The sequence below is a fragment of the Arachis ipaensis genome, chromosome B06 (assembly GCF_000816755.2).
Source record: "Arachis ipaensis cultivar K30076 chromosome B06, Araip1.1, whole genome shotgun sequence".
In the NCBI taxonomy this organism is placed as follows: Eukaryota; Viridiplantae; Streptophyta; class Magnoliopsida; order Fabales; family Fabaceae; genus Arachis; species Arachis ipaensis.
Window position 1 is genome coordinate 115562224 of NC_029790.2, and position 17058 is coordinate 115579281.

Below are 17058 nucleotides of genomic sequence, written 5' to 3' on the forward strand. Positions count from 1 at the left end.
TAATTGAATTTGAAATAAATTAAGATTATTATCCAATTTTACAATTATTGAATTATTTTCTATATTTAAATTATAAAGTTGATAGTTATGAAATAATAAGAATTTTATATGATTTGAATTAAATAATTAATATTTTAAATATTAATACTGCTATTTTGAAAAATGAAGAAATTAAGTATATTATTTCTAATTTTTGGATTTGAACATTTTATTGAGAATAATTTGTGAAATTGATGAACAAATAGTATTTTTATACATTATTATTGTTGGATTAAAAATTATTTCTAATTATTATATTATCCCTATTTTTATTTGAAATGACCAAATTACCCTAAAACCTAATTTCTACCCAAACCCTAATTTTCAACACACACACACAGACCCTCACCCCCAGCCGCGCACCCCACACCCCAATGAAAAGCACACACACGGTTTTCCTATTCCATGAAAGAAAGAAACTGAAGCAGAAAGGGAAAGGGAGACTGAGTCGCGGCAGAGGAGAGGAGGAGGGAAGCCCACCGCGTCGCCGTTGCCCTCACCGCGTCGCACCGCCTCTGCAGTCTATGCGTCTTCGTCATCGCCAAGGGAAAGCCAGCGCCACCAGTGTCACGTCGTCGAGCCTCCTCACCGTCGCCACTGAAGCGGCCCTCGCCAATCTGTTTGCCGCCGTTGGAGGCGCGAGCTATGGATGCCTCTGAGGGAGAAGACGCGATGCTGGTGGAGCCGCACGCAACCCCTATCGCGTCGTGTCGCACTTAGGAGGGTCACCGGGGGAGAGCGGCGCCGAAAGGAAAGAGAGGCCAAATGTGGGGCCTCCATTGTCATCCTCGCCACCGTCCAACGCGAAGCCAGCTGCTGTCGTCGCATCTCCCAGTCGTTCCTGCCGCCGCTGTGCCGCCGAGAAGGAGGTCGTCGGGTTGCACACACACACAGAGAGAGAGAGAGAGAGAGAGAGAAAACACGGGAGCAGAGGAGAGAAAGGGGAGACCTGCGCCGTTTCTAGCCGCTTCTGCCGCCGGAAAAATACTGCCGCCACCTCTGTCACCAAAAACAGCCGCTGAGTCCTCTGTGTTGGTAAGCTCTAACCCTGCTTCAGCTTCTTTATCCGTTAAGTTCTCCATTGCCATGAGAGTTGTTGCTAAGGCTGGTTGAGCTAGGAGTTTATCGTGAGTTGCCGTCGTTCTGGTCACCGGCTGTGGCGTTGGTGTTGCTGGAACCGCCACTGGTGCTGCCGTTACTTGGTTTCCTCGAGTACGGTATGCATTTTTGTTTTAAAGAGTCCTTTAATCACTGCTCTATTATCATACACTGAAGTTTTGCAACATTAATTGCTATAAGATTGTGTTTCGGTTGTTGTATGTCGCGATTAGAGTTGCTGTGGTTACTGCGAAAGTGGCTTGGAGCTGAGGTTGCGGTTGTCGGTGATTTCGAGTTGAGAGAGAAGGTTCCTGTGATGTGTTTGGGTTATGGTTTTGCGTATTGAGGTAGGGGCTTTTCTAAAATCTCAATTTTATAATTTGGAATTGTTATAAATAGATACCGATGTGAGATATACACTTTTTAGTGATTGTACAAGTCTTATGTATTGTCTGGCTATTTTGGATTAATGTGATTATATGTTTGATTGGGTTATTGTTTGGTTTTGATAAATGGATTGTTACTGAATTGTCTCTTTAAAGTTTTGGAAATGAGTTTAATCAGTTTATAAAGATTGATCTTAAGACGACTTCTGATTATTGTTTGGTTTTGATAAATGGGTTGTTGCTGAACTGTTTCTTTAAAGTTTTAGAAATAAGTTTAATCGGTTGATAATGATTTGATCTTGAGACGATTTTCTTGAGATATGAAAATGAGGTGAATGTTGGATTCGGTTTGCTTTTGAACTAATTTTAGGTTTTGAACCGTTGAAAAGGATTGTGGATTGGTTTGGATGGGACCCGGAAAGGGTGGCAAAGTCCAAGTTTTAGGGGAGGTGCTGCTGAAATTTCGATAGAATCCAGGACTTTATTGAAATGTTATTTGAAAAATTATGAGTTAAAGACGTCTACTATTTTATTTGAATTATTAAGAAAGGGGTGACTTATGCTTTTGAAATGAATTATTAAAAAAGAAAATTGTGATTTAGTCTTGTTTCTTAAGAAAAGTATTGTATCTCGTTTAGGAACAAGTTATTTAGATGAAACTTATGTTGTAAGGTTGTTTTAAATGTGAAAAGGGTTATGTATTTGAATTTGACTTGAGGGTTTCAATTGGAGGAGTTTCAGTGACTTTGAAAGAACCTGAACGTCTATTGACAAGTTTCATTTTAAAATATTTTGGAAAAAGTTTTAAGTACTCTTTGAATTCTGAATTTTTGCAAGACTAAAACAATTTTTGAGCAGTTTGAAACGCTTTAGAATTAATCATGGGGTTGAAGCTGGTTTTATTTAAGTAAAGAAAATGGCTTTGAAAGGAGTAATTGATTACATGACTCGGTTTGGCTTAGATCCTATTTTTATTACTCAAATCAGGAAGCCAAGGTTTTAAAGATTTTAAGTGAATTTCAGGAAATGAGTTATGTTATTCTCCCCTAAGACCTGAGACTCTGCCGAGGGAATTTTGTTATAAAATCCCGTTGTTGGATGTATGATTTTTGAATATTTCAAAATAAATCTTTAATTTGCCATGATTTTGGAAGTTTTGGAAAGAGGATGCTAAAGGTGGATTTGTTTTTAAAAAGGGAACTTACTTGAGTAAAAGTGGCTTATGAGCCTGAGATGATTTGAGGAATGGGAACTTTAAAGCCAAGGCTGAAAAAAGTTGAAATTTGATTTCAAAGTGAAGTGAATTGAGAAAAAGTGATTTATGGCTTGAATGATGATTTTATGAATTTGATGATGTTGGATGGTGGAAGTGCTATTTTATTATGAGCCGGAATGGCTGTGTATGATAATGAATTATGGCTGATTGTGGAATATGTTATGAGTCGGATGGCTGACTATGAATTATGAATTTAAGCCGGATGGCTGAGATGAATGTTGATTTATGGCTGAGAATAAATGCATATATGCTGAGTTATTGATATTGTAATTGTTGCACTTCCAATTATCTGATATACGAGTTTTCCTTGGTAGAAGCAGTGGCTAGCCACCACGTGCTCCAGGTTGAAACTCGATACTCTGCTGACCTTATGTCGTAAGTGTGGCCGAACACTGAAAGTTCTGGATGAGCTCGCCCCCGTGAATATACACCAGTGAGGGTGTTGGATGTGAATTATGATTATGATTGTGAATAACTCGAGTTGGAGATGCACGACAGAGGGACAGTCCAATGGTTAGCTACTAGGACTTGTCGGGTTGGCTTTATAACCGACAGATGATATCATCAGCCACTAGGGCAGGCATTCATCATATGCATCTATGTGACATTGTATGGGTGTGCATATTGTACTTGGTTTGCCTTTCTGATTACTTGTGATTAACTGCTAATTGTTCTACTTGCAGTAACTGTTTGTTTGTGCTTGAACTTTCCTATTTGTGTTTGCAACTGAGACTCTGTTGGACTATGGTGATTGGTTGTTGTTTGGGTTGTTTGGGCCTAGAGCCGTGGTTGATCATGAGGTAGGCCGAAGGCCATGTCTGGTTGATGTTTCTGGTTTGAAAAAGTATGAAAAACTAATTTGGACCAGTATAGATAAACCTTTTGAAAGGCTTTTGAATTTTTAAGAAATGAATAGTTCGTCTTTCAGGAAAGATTTCAGATTTTTCTTTTATAGTAAACCGTTGCTTTTGAAAATATGCATAAGGTGGTTATTAATCACTGTAATAGTTTTACCTTCACGTATCCTATTATAGTAATTCCCAAAAACCCTCTACTGAGAACCCTTTCGAGGATGATGTTCTCAACCCCCTACAAATTTTCCTTTTCAGGATATGAACGCAGAAGTCACGAAGAGTTTATCTAGTTGTTGTCATGATGTTTTGTATTGCTTTAGTTATTATTTATTGTTCCCTTGCTATATATATATATATACTTTTTGTGAGTTTTATAAGTTGTATGGTATGTATGGCTGTACGTTACCTAACAAAAGTATTTTGGAGCGGTATTGCAGATTAAATTTTTAAACAGGCTCATATTTTAATATTAAATAGTATAAGAGTTGTCGTAATATCTGAGCTATCAGAGTGGCGCAGCCGGAAGCGTGACTTTTGATAGTTAGGGTGTTACATGAACAATCTTGTGTATAAGGTTAAGTATGAGAGTTTGACCTTAATTTATGAGAAATGTAGATGTTATGGACATCTTGCGGTGAATTGCAGAAGTAAGGTGAGAGTGTCTATGATGGTGGAGGTTGGGAGTGCATTGAAGGGGGAGCAAAAGGGAGATACGCAGAGGATAATAGTGGACCTACTATGTTTGTTTTTGGCGAGAATGTCATATCCAGGAAGGAGAATTTGAAGGTTGTGGATATTGCGCCAGATAAGAAGCAAGGAAAGGAGATATCTAAGGAGATATCAAAGCCTGTAACGTTGCATGACTTTCCTGAATTAGAAAAGGGGATGCTAATGAGGAGTGGACCCAAGTAGTGTCAAAAAAGGAGAAAATAAAGTAGAGAAGGAGAGTGTGAAAAATGTTGTTGGGCCTCAACAAAAAGGGCCCATTAAAAAGAATATGGGTGTTTTTCCAAAACACAAAAGTGGGCCAAGTGTGAATGTGGATCAGGTAGCTAATCAGGCTTGGAACAAATATACAAAAGCCTCATATCCAATGAAGCTTGTGACTTCCCCTCTATTGGAGAAGATGGGAATCATGGCACAACAGCAACTATATCAGCGAGAAAGAGAGTTAAGCCAAACTCATTGAAAAATTCACCGTAAGATGGAAGGCTTCAAGTTCTTTTTGATAAATCAGAGTTGTCCACGCTAAGGAAAGCAGCAAGGGAAAGGAGGTCATAGGTAAGAAGCAGAGCATGCTTTGAGATAAGTTTTGGTTGGTGCCTCTACTTTATCTGCTTATTTTTTTTTATGGATTTTAGCATTTTATCTTAGAATCTTAGAGGGGCTTCTAATAAATTAGCCCGAGTTCACTGTAAGCAAATTGTTAAAAAATTTCACCCCATAATTTTTATTCTTCTTGAAAACCATATTTTATTTGAGAGAATAAAATCCTTTTGGGATAATTTGGGCTCCTGTGAGATTGATATTTCAGAGACTAAAGGGTAGAGTGGAGGTATTTATGTGTTGGTTGAAAACAATTGGGGTTAGTGTAGAGTCCTGGATGTTAACAACCATTGTATCACCTTTGAAGTTGTTGATGGTTCTTCTCGGTGAATGTGCAGTGCAGTGTATGCGCTTCCACAAGCACATCTTCATGATGAGACTTAGGATTATCTTAGTGGTATTGTTGGTTATTTGCACAACCATTGGATAGTTCTTGGGAATTTTAATGAATTGCTTTAATCTACTTAAGTTAAAGGGGTATTTTTAACAAAAATAGAGCATAGGCTTTTGGAAATGCTATAGACTCTTATCGATTAATGGACAAGGAAACTAGAGGAAGGAAATTTTCTTGGTTTAGAAAAGTTCGAGGAGGAATAAATGTCTCAAAAATGCTAGATAGAGCTTTCGTTTGTAACGACTGACGATTACTTTTTTCTTAAGCATTTTATGAGATTTTGGGGTGATTTCACTCAAACCACTTGCCTATTTTGGTTCGTTGTAGGCCGGTCAATCATAGCAAGAAGAATAAATGCCGTTCCGTCAAATTCTAAGCGGCTTGGATTACTCGTCCTCAGTTTCGTGATGTTGTTCATAAAGCGTGGAATTCTGAAACCCCTGATGTCGCTAAAAACCTTGTTGCGGTTCAGAGAGATGCACAGAAGCTTAATTCGTAAATCTTTGAAAATATCTTTGTTAAGAAAAGAGAGTTGGAGATCTGCATTAACAAGGTGCAGAGTCTTTTAGAACAGTTGGATGATGTTTTATTATGGGAGGAGGAGAAAGGCCTTAAAAATGATTTTAATATTATTCTTTTAAGAGAAGAGCTATTGTGGTTCTAGAAATCGAGAGATCAGTGGGTCAAGTTTGGGGACAGAAATACTAGTTTCTTCTATCTTCAAACTATTGTGAGGAGGAAGAGGAATAAGATTCATAGTTTGGTTTTGGAAGACGGCACTTGGTCAGAAGATGAGGGTGTCCTTAAAGCGAAAGCTAAGTTGTATTTTCAGTGGTTGTTCTGTTCCAGAAAAGAGGTGAGGATTGATGATTTGAAGGCTATCCTTCTTCCACTGCTTAGTCAAGATGCGTGCTTTAGATTACAAGAGGATGTCACATTTGATGAAGTTAAAAGAATGGTCATGGAGATGAGTTAATTTAAAGCTCCTAGCTCGGATGGTTTTCAAGTGATATTTTTTAAAGAGTATTGGGATGTAGTGGGATAGATGTATGAAAGATTGTGAGGCAAGCCTTCCTAGGGGGTTGTATTGATAATTATTTATTTGAGGCTTTAATTGTTCTTATTCTAAAGGTGGATAATCCGACGAATATGAAGGAATTTAGGCTAATTAGCTTATGCAATGTTATCTACAAAATTGTCACTAAGGTTCTGGTGAATCGATTTCGCCCGTTTCTTTCTGAGGTGATTGGCCCGTTGCAAGGCGGATTTATTCCTAGAAGAGGAACTAGTAAAAATATTATTATTGCTCAAGAAATTCTTCATTTCATGCGAAAGACAAAGACCAAGAAAGGAACAATTGCTTTCAAGATTGGTCTTGAGAAGGCGTATGACCGAGTTGATTGGCAATTTTTTGAACATTCGTTGAAGAGTTTTAAATTTCTAGCTACAACTGTCAGACTTATTATGCGTTGTGTGTGCTCTTGTTCCTTGTCCATTCTATGGAATGGAGAAAGGCTTCAAAGTTTCAAGCCTCTAAGGGGTCTGAGACAAGAAGATCTAATGTTGCTATACCTTTTTGTTATTTGCATGAAAAAACTTGCTTAACTTATTTCGCACCTTGTCTCTAATGGTTCTTGAATTCCGGTGGCTATTTTGAAAGAAGGGCCTAGAGTCTCCCATCTTATGTTTGCTGATGATTTGCTCCTCTTTTGTAAGGCCATTAAGGATCAAGTTAAAATAGTTACGGAAGCTTTGGATATCTTTAAAAGGCATCTGGACTTAAGGTGAATTTGTTCAAGTCAAAAGCTCAATGTTCTAAAAATATTTCTCAGAGAAGGAAGGATATTTTATCTGATGTTTCTAGCATTCACTTCACTCAACACTTAAAAAGATATTTGGGGGTGAATATTGATCATGATTGAGCTTCATGAAAAATATTTCAAGAGGTGATTGAAAAAATTTGTGCTAGATTGGCTAGTTGGAAAGAGCGCATGCTAAATAAGGCTGGGAGATTGTGCTTGGTAAAATCAGTTCTATCTTCAATTATGGTCTATCAAAGGCAAACTTTCCTTTTCCCTTCCTATGCTCATGACAAGATTGAATCCGTGATGCGTCAATTCTTATGAAAAGGTAATGCAGATGGCGGAGGTCTTCCTTTAGTTAAGTGAGAGAAAGTTGTGGCTCCCGAAAATCTAGGAAGGCTTGCAGTTAGAGACTCGCAGTGTGTTAATGTGGTGCTTATTAGTAAATTGGTTTGGCAAATGTTGAAGGATAAGGAACGGTTATGGGTGAAGCTTTTTTTTTCATAAATATTTGAAGCAAAATAGGTATTAAGGATCGGCTAAACATGATTTTTTTTTTTGTGTGCGAAAAAGCATATCCAAAGTCTATATAACTATCAAAGAGGGTCTTGGGTGGCATACAGAGAGTTCCCTTCAGTCCTTGTGGTATGATCTTTGGAGTCTTTTAGGTATTCTTGCAGATTTTCTCCCGTTTGTTCATGTCTCTGATTTATTGCTCAAGTTGGATGATGTTTACTATATGATGGGACTTGGAATTTTGAAAACTTGTCCATCCCAATTTTCGAGGATATTAAATCCTTTTTGGGAACTATTTCTCCTCTTGAAAGGAGTGTGAATGAATCTGGTTGGATTTGGAAACCGACTGCTTCGAAGGGTTATACTACCAAAAGAAGGTACAATTGGCTTGCGCATATGAAATTTCACTGGAGTGATGATGGGAATTGGAAGTGGCTATGGAAGCTTTTTATTCCGAAAAAGGTCAGATTCCTCTTTTGCCTTGTATTGCATGATGTCATTCCCACTAATGTCTTCCGTCATTGAAGGGACTTAGCAGCGAGTGACCTTTGTAATAAATGTGGTAATGAACCTGAATCTGTGTTACATTACCTTCGAAATTGTTCCACCGCTCGTGATGTATGGAATTCTTTAGATCCTTCTATTGTTGAACATGCTAATGCTTCTGACTTTTGTTCCTAAATTACTAGCGTTATTAATGGTAAAGAGGAATTAGTGGCTGTTGGAATTTGGTGGATTTGGTGGAATAGATATAATGATTTCTTCAACCCGAATGAATCTTGGCCTAGGAAGAAAATCTCCTGCCTTACGAGAGTCTTAGTGAATGAGTTAAAAAGGGTGAAGAAGGATAGGAACTTTTGGAATTCTGTAATCCAAAATTTTTTATGGCAGCTATTTCTTCAGAATATTTTTAAGGTCAACTGTGATGTTAGTGTTCTCCCGGACTTTCTTGTAGCGGATTTTGGATGCATTAACTGTGATCATTATGGCACCTGGGTGTTAGGTAGTTTGGGGCATCTGCCATTTGATTTAGTTTTCAAGAATGAGTTATTAACAGTCTAAAATGGTCTTATAATTACATGAGAAGTTGGTTATAATTCTCTTATTTGTAAAGCTGATTCTATGGAGGCGTATCTTTTACTAAGCAGTATTATCAACTATATTACAAGTGATAATATAGATATTATAGAAAAGATTATAGAATTGTTAAGTAAAAATTGAGAGGTGTCATTAACTTAGATTAAAAGAGATGCTAATGTTATTGCTAATTTTTTAGCTAAGATAGGAGCTAAAAATGTTTCTACTTGTTTTAATTTTGTTACAGGCACCAAAAGAAAAACAAACACGCTAAGGTATTGTGTTCTTGATAAAAAAAAAAAATTTGTGCAAATATTATTTTTCAAAAGATAAATACTTTAAAACAAACAAGTTAGGGTATTGTGTTTGAACTTTAGAAAAGGAAAAAGAAACCCGATAATACTGCATTATAATAGAAAAGATCAAAACCACACCCCTCTCCTCTCTCTTGCGCAAAAAAGGTCGTCTTTTACAAATTTAATTTAATGAGAATATTCACTTTTTGTTCAACAACATTTTTTAAAAGAAGAAAATTCTCAAAAAGCCTCTCTTCAAAATTTTTATTAACCATTTTCTATATTGTGCTAAAATATTATACTGGGCCAAAAAGATATAAACATACATCATTTCTTATGTTCAAATTGAATCATGAAATGCTAATAAATTATAACTTAAATGGCATAATTTTTTCACACTCATCTAAAAGGTCGTGGATTCGAGTCTCTCTATATTCGTTAAAAAAAATTGAATCATGGAATATTATTAACATTTTATATATTGAATTCAACTTAAGTATGGTACTTAATTAACCATACTTGACCACCAATAAACAAACTAATTATTCACGCAAGATATTAAAATAGATAATTAACGTTGCTATCCTTTTTTTTTTTTCCTTTTTTAATTGATTAGTAGTGAGAGACATGTTGCTCCCTATCAAATCCTACGTTAGAATTGTCCAAATCTTAAAGCACGTGGATGGTAGCAATGACTTTTCAACCTATCAAGCGACGAGCCAAACCCCCTATCAAATTAAACAACTAGTTATGAGTTTGGCATTAATCACTTGTTTTCAATTTACATGCTAATTAATCCCTATATATACTAATTAATTATATTAATGGTTTCTTAATTGGATCTCCCTACATCATATTCTTGCCTGCAAAAGTGACTATTCCATTGTCTATATCTAAGAAGGGATAAATACAAAGGGCTTCTTTTGCCATCTATCTGTATAGTATGTAGTTAAATAATTAACATCATTATCATAATCATAATGTTTGCGGCTATGCATAAAACTAACACAATATGTTCCAATCAAATCAACATCATCACGAGACAAAGAAAAAAGATCATTTAATTATAGTTGTTGGGGGTATTTGGAATTAAAGATATCAGTGGATGAGAATGCTTTGAGCAAAGAAGTGATGACACTAACAAGCTAAATAAAATTGATACGAACTTGTCACGCACATATAGGCTTCCTACATGGTCCATAAATGGGTACTGGATCTAATAATAAATAAGTCAGAAAATGGTCCCTTCAACACGTATTTTAATTGCAGATTTGCAGAATTTGGATGGATATGGTTTTGGCTTTTTTCTTTTTTTCTGGGAGGGGGTTTAATTTTTTTTTAATAATTTCTGTTTTTTTTTTCAGAACACAAAATTTAACATAATAAGTAGAGTAAAAAAATAAACGTAAGATCATATAAACTAGTAGCAAATTCAATTCTTTTGTTATTTTTGATATTGTCATTAACAAGAAAGAAATTCAATTATACACCACTTTTTATAACTTCTAAAAAATAATGCAACAATATCCTCAATTCTCTCTATTTTATTCTAAAAAATTCTTCGATAATTTTTAGTTATTATTATATTATTTATTTCTCTGTGCTTTTATAAAAATAAATTTCTACAATAATATATTTGTTTCTTTTGGAGAATACGTGAATTTTAATTAAATTTTTTTCATGCCTGCCATTTCTTTCTTAATTTTATCGTTAAAATTCTATTTTATAAAATGTAATTTTCTAATTACTGCTAGGGATGGCAGGAAGCATCCCGTAGTACATACTATATATGTGTGTCTTAGGGATTAGGGTTTTTAAGTGTCTCCACCAACCATCAGACCTCAACTTCAAGTCATATTCTTTTTCCTTATAGAACCAAAGCTCCTTGCTACTCAGCTTAGCCTCTCATCCCCTCCCTGCAATTTCCTTGTCGCCACAGCTCGTTGCCGTCGCCGCAACTCCTTGGAGTCACTGGTTAGTCCCGCTGCTCCTCGCCGTCGCTGCTCAGTCGCGCAACTCCTCGCCGTCGCTGATCAGCTCGCACAGCTCCGTAAGTTCCTCTCTCTCTCTCTCTCTCTTGCTTTCTCGCGTTCTCTGTCTCTCCATCATTGTGAGATCTAAGTTCTTCTCTTATTCTTCCACAAATTCATCACTCGGTCGCCGTCGCTATGAGCTTGATCGTTGGCGTTGCATGTGAGCCTGTCACCGGAGTCTTTTTTCTCTGTCTCTGACCACCGGTAAGTCTCTGAGCCCTTCTGTGTTTATAGATTTGCCATCCCACAAGCATGCTCTACCATCTTTGGCGAAAAATACAGAAAACTCACTTTGAAATAACTATAAAAGAAACTTAACTAAAAATTTTGACAAATAATGGCAAATAATGAACAACCTATAACAAAAAAAACCTGATCTATCAATTATTATTTAAAGAATATGCTTACATATTTATCATGTGAACACAATTGAATTAAGTGTATATATGACATTTCATGATTTTGCTGTGAAACTAGCTAGTCTTATGCTGAAGATGATTTTTAATTAATTATCTTTGTGTGTATACTATTGTCAATTTAATTTGGCTACCATTAAAGCGTGCTTCTGTTGAGTTCCTCAGGTCTATTGCACCTTTTATGTTGATATACATTGTTAATTGCTTTCATAGGATATACAATATTGATTAATTTAAGGACACTACTAGAAAATTAGTTATTACAGACGGATATTTCCGACGGATTTTATCCCACGGAAATACAGACAGAATTTCAGAGAGATTTTTTGTCGGAAAACAAAAAAAATGAATTAGCATAAATTACAGACGGAAAAAAAATCCGTCTATAATTCTGTCAGAAAAATTAATTTTTTTCGTGGGAAATAGTTACAAACGGAAAATTCGTCTGTAATTAAATAGACGAAAACACTACATTTTATTAAATTATTACAGACGAAAAATCCGTCTATAATTTAAAATTTTCCGCCGAAAAAAAAGCTTATACCTAATCTACCCCCTCTCTTTCTCGAACTCCATTCATAAATAACTGAGGACTCAATTTACAAAGCACTCCAAGAGGATGAACACCGTCTTCAATGTGCCTCACGAAGACGAATAACCTAGCTAACCCTAACATGTTTTCATTGTGCCTCACGAAGAACCACTAACCACGAAGAAGAACCCCTAACCGCGACGAAGAGCCCCTAACAGCACTCTGTGAAGAACGTCGCCGGTCGCCGGCGCTCGCAATGCCTCCGTTGAAGAACCCCTAACCGCGACGAAGAACCCCTAACCCTCCTTAAAGTTTCTTCGCTCTTCTCTCGCCACTCTCACCCTCAAGCTCACTGAGTCTCACCTCTCACGGCTGGTCTCGCCGTCGACCTCTCTCTATCTCTCCGGTATATCGCTTCTCTCACGGGCGTTTCAGACTCAAGATCGTCGCGCTCTGTTTCCATCACTGCTCTGTCACCGTCGCTGCTCTATCGCGCTCTGTCGCAAGCGAATCGATGGAATTCGACCCGATCCCAATCGGTTCCTGCTCCAAAGAGAACCAGAGCATCTACCAGCAGTTGTTTAAATTACGCCGATTCAGGTATGCATTATTTAAATTACGTCGATATACCTTAGGGCTTAATTTTTCTACGCCAGTTTTAGCTAGGTTTATCATACTCTGCTTTTGTGGTTCAATGGTTTAATGGTTCCAACTATTGCCATGCTTGTTGGTCCTGATGCTCCCATTGTTCTATTATTTAGGCAATTTACAAGATAGAATCAGTTATCCACTATACACTAAAAGAGTTTTGATTTCAATGCTTAAACTGCTTTAACTATAGTAGGCAGATAGAATTTCTCTTCCTCTTTTGAATATTATCCGAATCTGGAAAGTGGAAGCTTGGTTCTTTTACTTGTCATAAGAAACATATCAAAGTCCCTAATAAAATTATCCTTGCTTTTTGATGAATCTGATGATGATATTTTTGGATCCTCAACAACAAGAATCTCTTTGATTGCTTCAGGCATGCTTTGCCCTTTTATCATCTTCTTCCAATATTCTCCCACCAACTGGTACTATATATATAGATTAATGTTACAAGTTTACTTGTTCAGGCTTTAGTGAAGTTCCCTTTTGAAGTTTTAAACAATTTGATTGAATCTCCATTTTGATATGTTGATGCTATTTGACGTGATCAGGCAGGTGATGCATGGTTTCTAAATACTCCTGAAAAATCATTGAGCTTCATCCTTGCAGATCAAGGTTTTGATGTATGGGTAGGAAATGTGTGTGGAACACGTTGGAGCCATGGTCATAGGTCTTATTCAGTGAAGAATAAGGTGTGTGGCTCTTCTTTGACCTATAGAGATGCTGACGGCGTGTGTGATTAAACTGAAAATAATATCAGTGCATAAAGTTCAATGCTAAACAATTATGAGTCAAAACTAAGAACCAAATGTTCATTTATTGTGAATTTGAATTGGGGGAAAACATTTGTAATTGATATGAATGAGGTCACACTTTAGTAGGTTTTATCATTCAATTATTTAATAGTAAAAGGGTTTGTGCCGAATACTATCAAGCCTTTTCTATTTACTTTGATATGTATGAAATAAGAATTATTAAATTGTTCTCAGTGCTGAAGCTACTTATATTCAGCACCAAATTGAGTTCCACAGCACTGTTGATGATCACTGATCTTGAGAAAATATTCTAAATTGTCATGATACTTATATTTTCATTTCACTATCATTTTCAGTGTATATTATTTTTATTGGAATTGTTAGAGCCAGAGTTTGTACAGTGCATCATGTGATTGATTCAACTTTGGTCCCTTGATAGAAATTCTGGGATTGGAGCTGGCAGGAATTAGCCCTGTATGATATGGTAGAAATGATCAATTACATATATTCAGTAACAAATTCAAAGCTATTCATAGTTGGGCATTCACAGGTAGTTATGATTCTGAACATCATCCTTTTCACTTGCTATTTGGTGGTTGTTGTAGTATGCATTTTATTAATTTCTCTTATTTCCAAGGGACAATTATATCTTTTTCTGCCTTCACTCAGATGACTACTGGTTTTATTCAAATGGTTTTTACCATGGGTATTCATCAACTGAACTTCAAAAGGTGATCCTCCCATCACTCTCTTTTCCAGAACTCAAATATGTGGTGTTCATGGTACTGATGAAAGTGATTAACTATCCAATCCAAATAATTTTCTCCAGATGAGAGTTTTCTATGGTCAATCTTCATTGTTGTAAGCTTGTTCTCTTTTCCAGTATGTGAATTGTATAGTCTGTATCTACTTGAGTGGAGGTGAAGCCTAGTCTGATTTAGCTATTGGCAAAGTGTTCTGGTGATAAGGCAGAGTTTACAAACTTACATTTAGCACTAAATAGTAACAGTGTTTATGTGTTTATTTAGCACTTTGGTTTATTTAGCACTAAATAGTAGAAATAGTAACAATGTTAGGAGAGAAAAGGGGTTCATTTATTGAGTTTGTGTTTATATGTTCTTTGCACAAACCTGAAAGCCTTTGTTGCTTTGTGCTTAATGGAGTGTACCCCTCATGCTTTGGTCTTTTTTTTTCTCTTAAATATTTTTTTTTGTTTTAAATTTCTCAACTTTGCACGCTTGCTGTTTTAAAATTTTTTTCTTTTTATTTTTTTTTTTTTTGGGTTAGGGGAGGGGCTGTTTGGGAATACCTATTTACCTTTTGATTTTCTTTTTTATTACACAGTAGAAAAATGGTTGGTATGGTTAAGTGTGAATCTGTTGTGTTGTGGCGTGTTCATCATCCTTGCAATTTGGTTTCTTTTAGTTTTATTTAGCACTTTTTTCTTTCACTAAATTCAATTTGGAATTGCATTTCAATTTTCTGTCATGTTTTGTGCCACCAACTCCAAGTGCAAATAAGTTTCCTAATTGTGATAATGAAGGGTGTAGAAGCAAACTGAGGCAGATAAGGTGCACTTCTTTCTGAAAGATTAGAAAGATTATGAAAGATGAAACCAGGGTTTGTTTAAGATTATGAAAGATGCCTATTGTATACTTTTTTAAGTTGTAGGAACTCCGAATGTATTAAAAGTGTTGATGCTTTATTGTTTCACAATAGCTTAAACGTACCCACATTCACAGGAAGGTTTCTGGCTGAAGTAACAAAGCAAGTTTTAACTGATCTTGAAGCTAGCAAATATCAGGTAACTTATTCACATGGTATAGACTTTTTTCTGTTAATGCTTTTGTGTCTAATATATTAATTCATTTCTATTTATAAATCAAATTTCAGATGGCTGAGTACAGGATCTCTGTTTATGGAAGAAAACAGAGTGAATGAGACCAGCTGGCAAGTTGGTTTGTTAACAATGCTATTTATAGCAAGAATGCTGTATGGCTAATCCATGTGTGTTATTCTGTCTTGAGGAAGCCCTTCATTCACTTGAAATTTCTCTGAACCAGGTTCCTAGCATTCCTTTAATGCTATTTTTGGTTTACTTCCTTCTGTATTTATCCTTGATGTCATGTTTCATTTTATGCAGATTATATGTTATACCTGGTCTGGTAGTGATACATTGAAACTAAAAAGCATAAGAGCTGGCCTCAAAAAACTGAATTTGGTAGAAGATAGAGCTATTGCAAGGGTATAAGTTCATTTCCTTCCTAATATGTAAGTCTTGTAAAAATAACAATTAGAAAAGAGGAGAAAATAGGGACTGAAAATACTGGTTAAGTTGGTTAGATTTCTTTTCACCAATTTCTGTTAGTCTTCCATTCTTGTTCTTAATTATTAGTCCACGTTATCTTGTTTGATATGTGATAAAAGAGTAGAAATAGGATTATATAGGAAGCTAAAACTACTAGTGGATAAAAGAGGTAGAAGATGATACAATATACTGATACAGACTTAATCTTGGAGTATTTGTGACGTCATCTTGTTTGATATGTGATAAAAGAGTAGAAATAGGATTATATAGGAAGCTAAAACTACTAGTGGATAGAAGAGGTAGAAGATGATACAATATACTGATACAGACTTAATCTTGGGGTATTTGTGAGACCTCTCTCACAATCCTCCTAGTGACTCCGAATCTTATCTAATTGGTCTCTTCTCATTTTCTATGGCAAGAAATCTTTGCCAATTCTCATTTTCTACTGCTGTAATTCAAGAATGTATGTGTCTTGTTTTTCTTGGTTACTCATGGTACACATTGAACTTTGGAATCAGGTGAACCATTTTGGTGTCTATGTGAGATATTTCTTCAATCTTCCTGCACCAATAGATCAAATTCCTACAAATATGGTACTTACCACTCTTGATTTTGCCCTTTATCCCGAGTACTATGTAGTAATTTATGATGAATCCAATATTTTTAATTAATTTATGTCCTCTACATATGCAGTCTCCTGTGAAAATCGTACCCACTAGCATGGCCAAAGAATTCGTTGGCGTAAATGTATGATGGAAATGATATGACATTTGGGATATCATCAAGAATGGCTGGCCTTGTTTTAATCACTCTCTGTGTATTTATGTAAAAATTTCACAATGAAATTTTGATAAATAAGTTGGCACTATTGTCTTTGTTCTTGATACATTGTAAAAACCAAAAAATTTCAATGAAAATTTGATAATTAACTTGGTACTATTGTCTTTGCTCTTGATACATTGTAAAAACTAAACATCATGTTTGGTTCTATTGCTAATATCAAATACTGGTTATTTTGAAATACTATGAATGTTTGGATACAAGTTAGATAAAAATTAGATGAAAATTTGTATTCATTAAATTTATATTTATTTTGTATGAAAATTGGTTTATTTTACAATAGAAAAATTAAAAAAAATTGTTTTACCTTACAGACAAATTTTCCGTCTGTATTTAGAGTTTGGAATGCTTTCAAGGTTCCAATTTCCGACGGAAAATCCGTCGGAAAATCCGTCTGTAATTACAGACGAAAAATCTGTCGGAAAATCCGTCTGTAATTACAGACAAAAAATCCGTTGG

General features: G+C 35.7%; 1 protein-coding gene across 10 annotated transcripts; it reads left to right on the forward strand.

Moving 5' to 3' along the window:
- LOC107604894 lies at nucleotides 12112–16698 on the forward strand. Of its 10 annotated transcripts, none has more exons than XR_002349270.1 (10): nucleotides 12112–12645; nucleotides 13050–13118; nucleotides 13245–13385; nucleotides 13888–13998; nucleotides 14118–14179; nucleotides 14992–15252; nucleotides 15342–15511; nucleotides 15592–15693; nucleotides 16278–16352; nucleotides 16453–16698. XR_002349270.1 is itself a non-coding variant. In XM_021104838.1 (6 exons), the coding sequence occupies exons 3-6, from the start codon at nucleotides 15443–15445 to the stop codon at nucleotides 16510–16512; spliced, it is 306 nt and encodes a 101-aa protein (XP_020960497.1). In that variant the 5' UTR covers nucleotides 14749–15019; nucleotides 15191–15252; nucleotides 15342–15442; the 3' UTR covers nucleotides 16513–16698. The 10 variants fall into 10 exon arrangements, 2 of the variants coding, with proteins under 2 accessions (XP_020960497.1, XP_016162094.1); XR_002349271.1 differs by lacking the exon at nucleotides 12112–12645 and having other exon boundaries at nucleotides 13004–13118; nucleotides 14992–15068; nucleotides 15191–15252; XR_002349272.1 differs by lacking the exon at nucleotides 12112–12645 and having other exon boundaries at nucleotides 13004–13118; nucleotides 14992–15019; nucleotides 15191–15252.

Coding starts and splice junctions, on each gene's coding strand:
- LOC107604894 (XM_016306608.2), top strand. CDS start 15,443: ATGGCTAATCCATGTGTGTTATTCTGTCTTGAGGAAGCCCTTCATTCA. Junction 15,512..15,591: donor TTGAAATTTCTCTGAACCAG/GTTCCTAGCATT, acceptor CATTTTATGCAG/ATTATATGTTATACCTGGTC. Junction 16,353..16,452: donor ATCAAATTCCTACAAATATG/GTACTTACCACT, acceptor CTACATATGCAG/TCTCCTGTGAAAATCGTACC.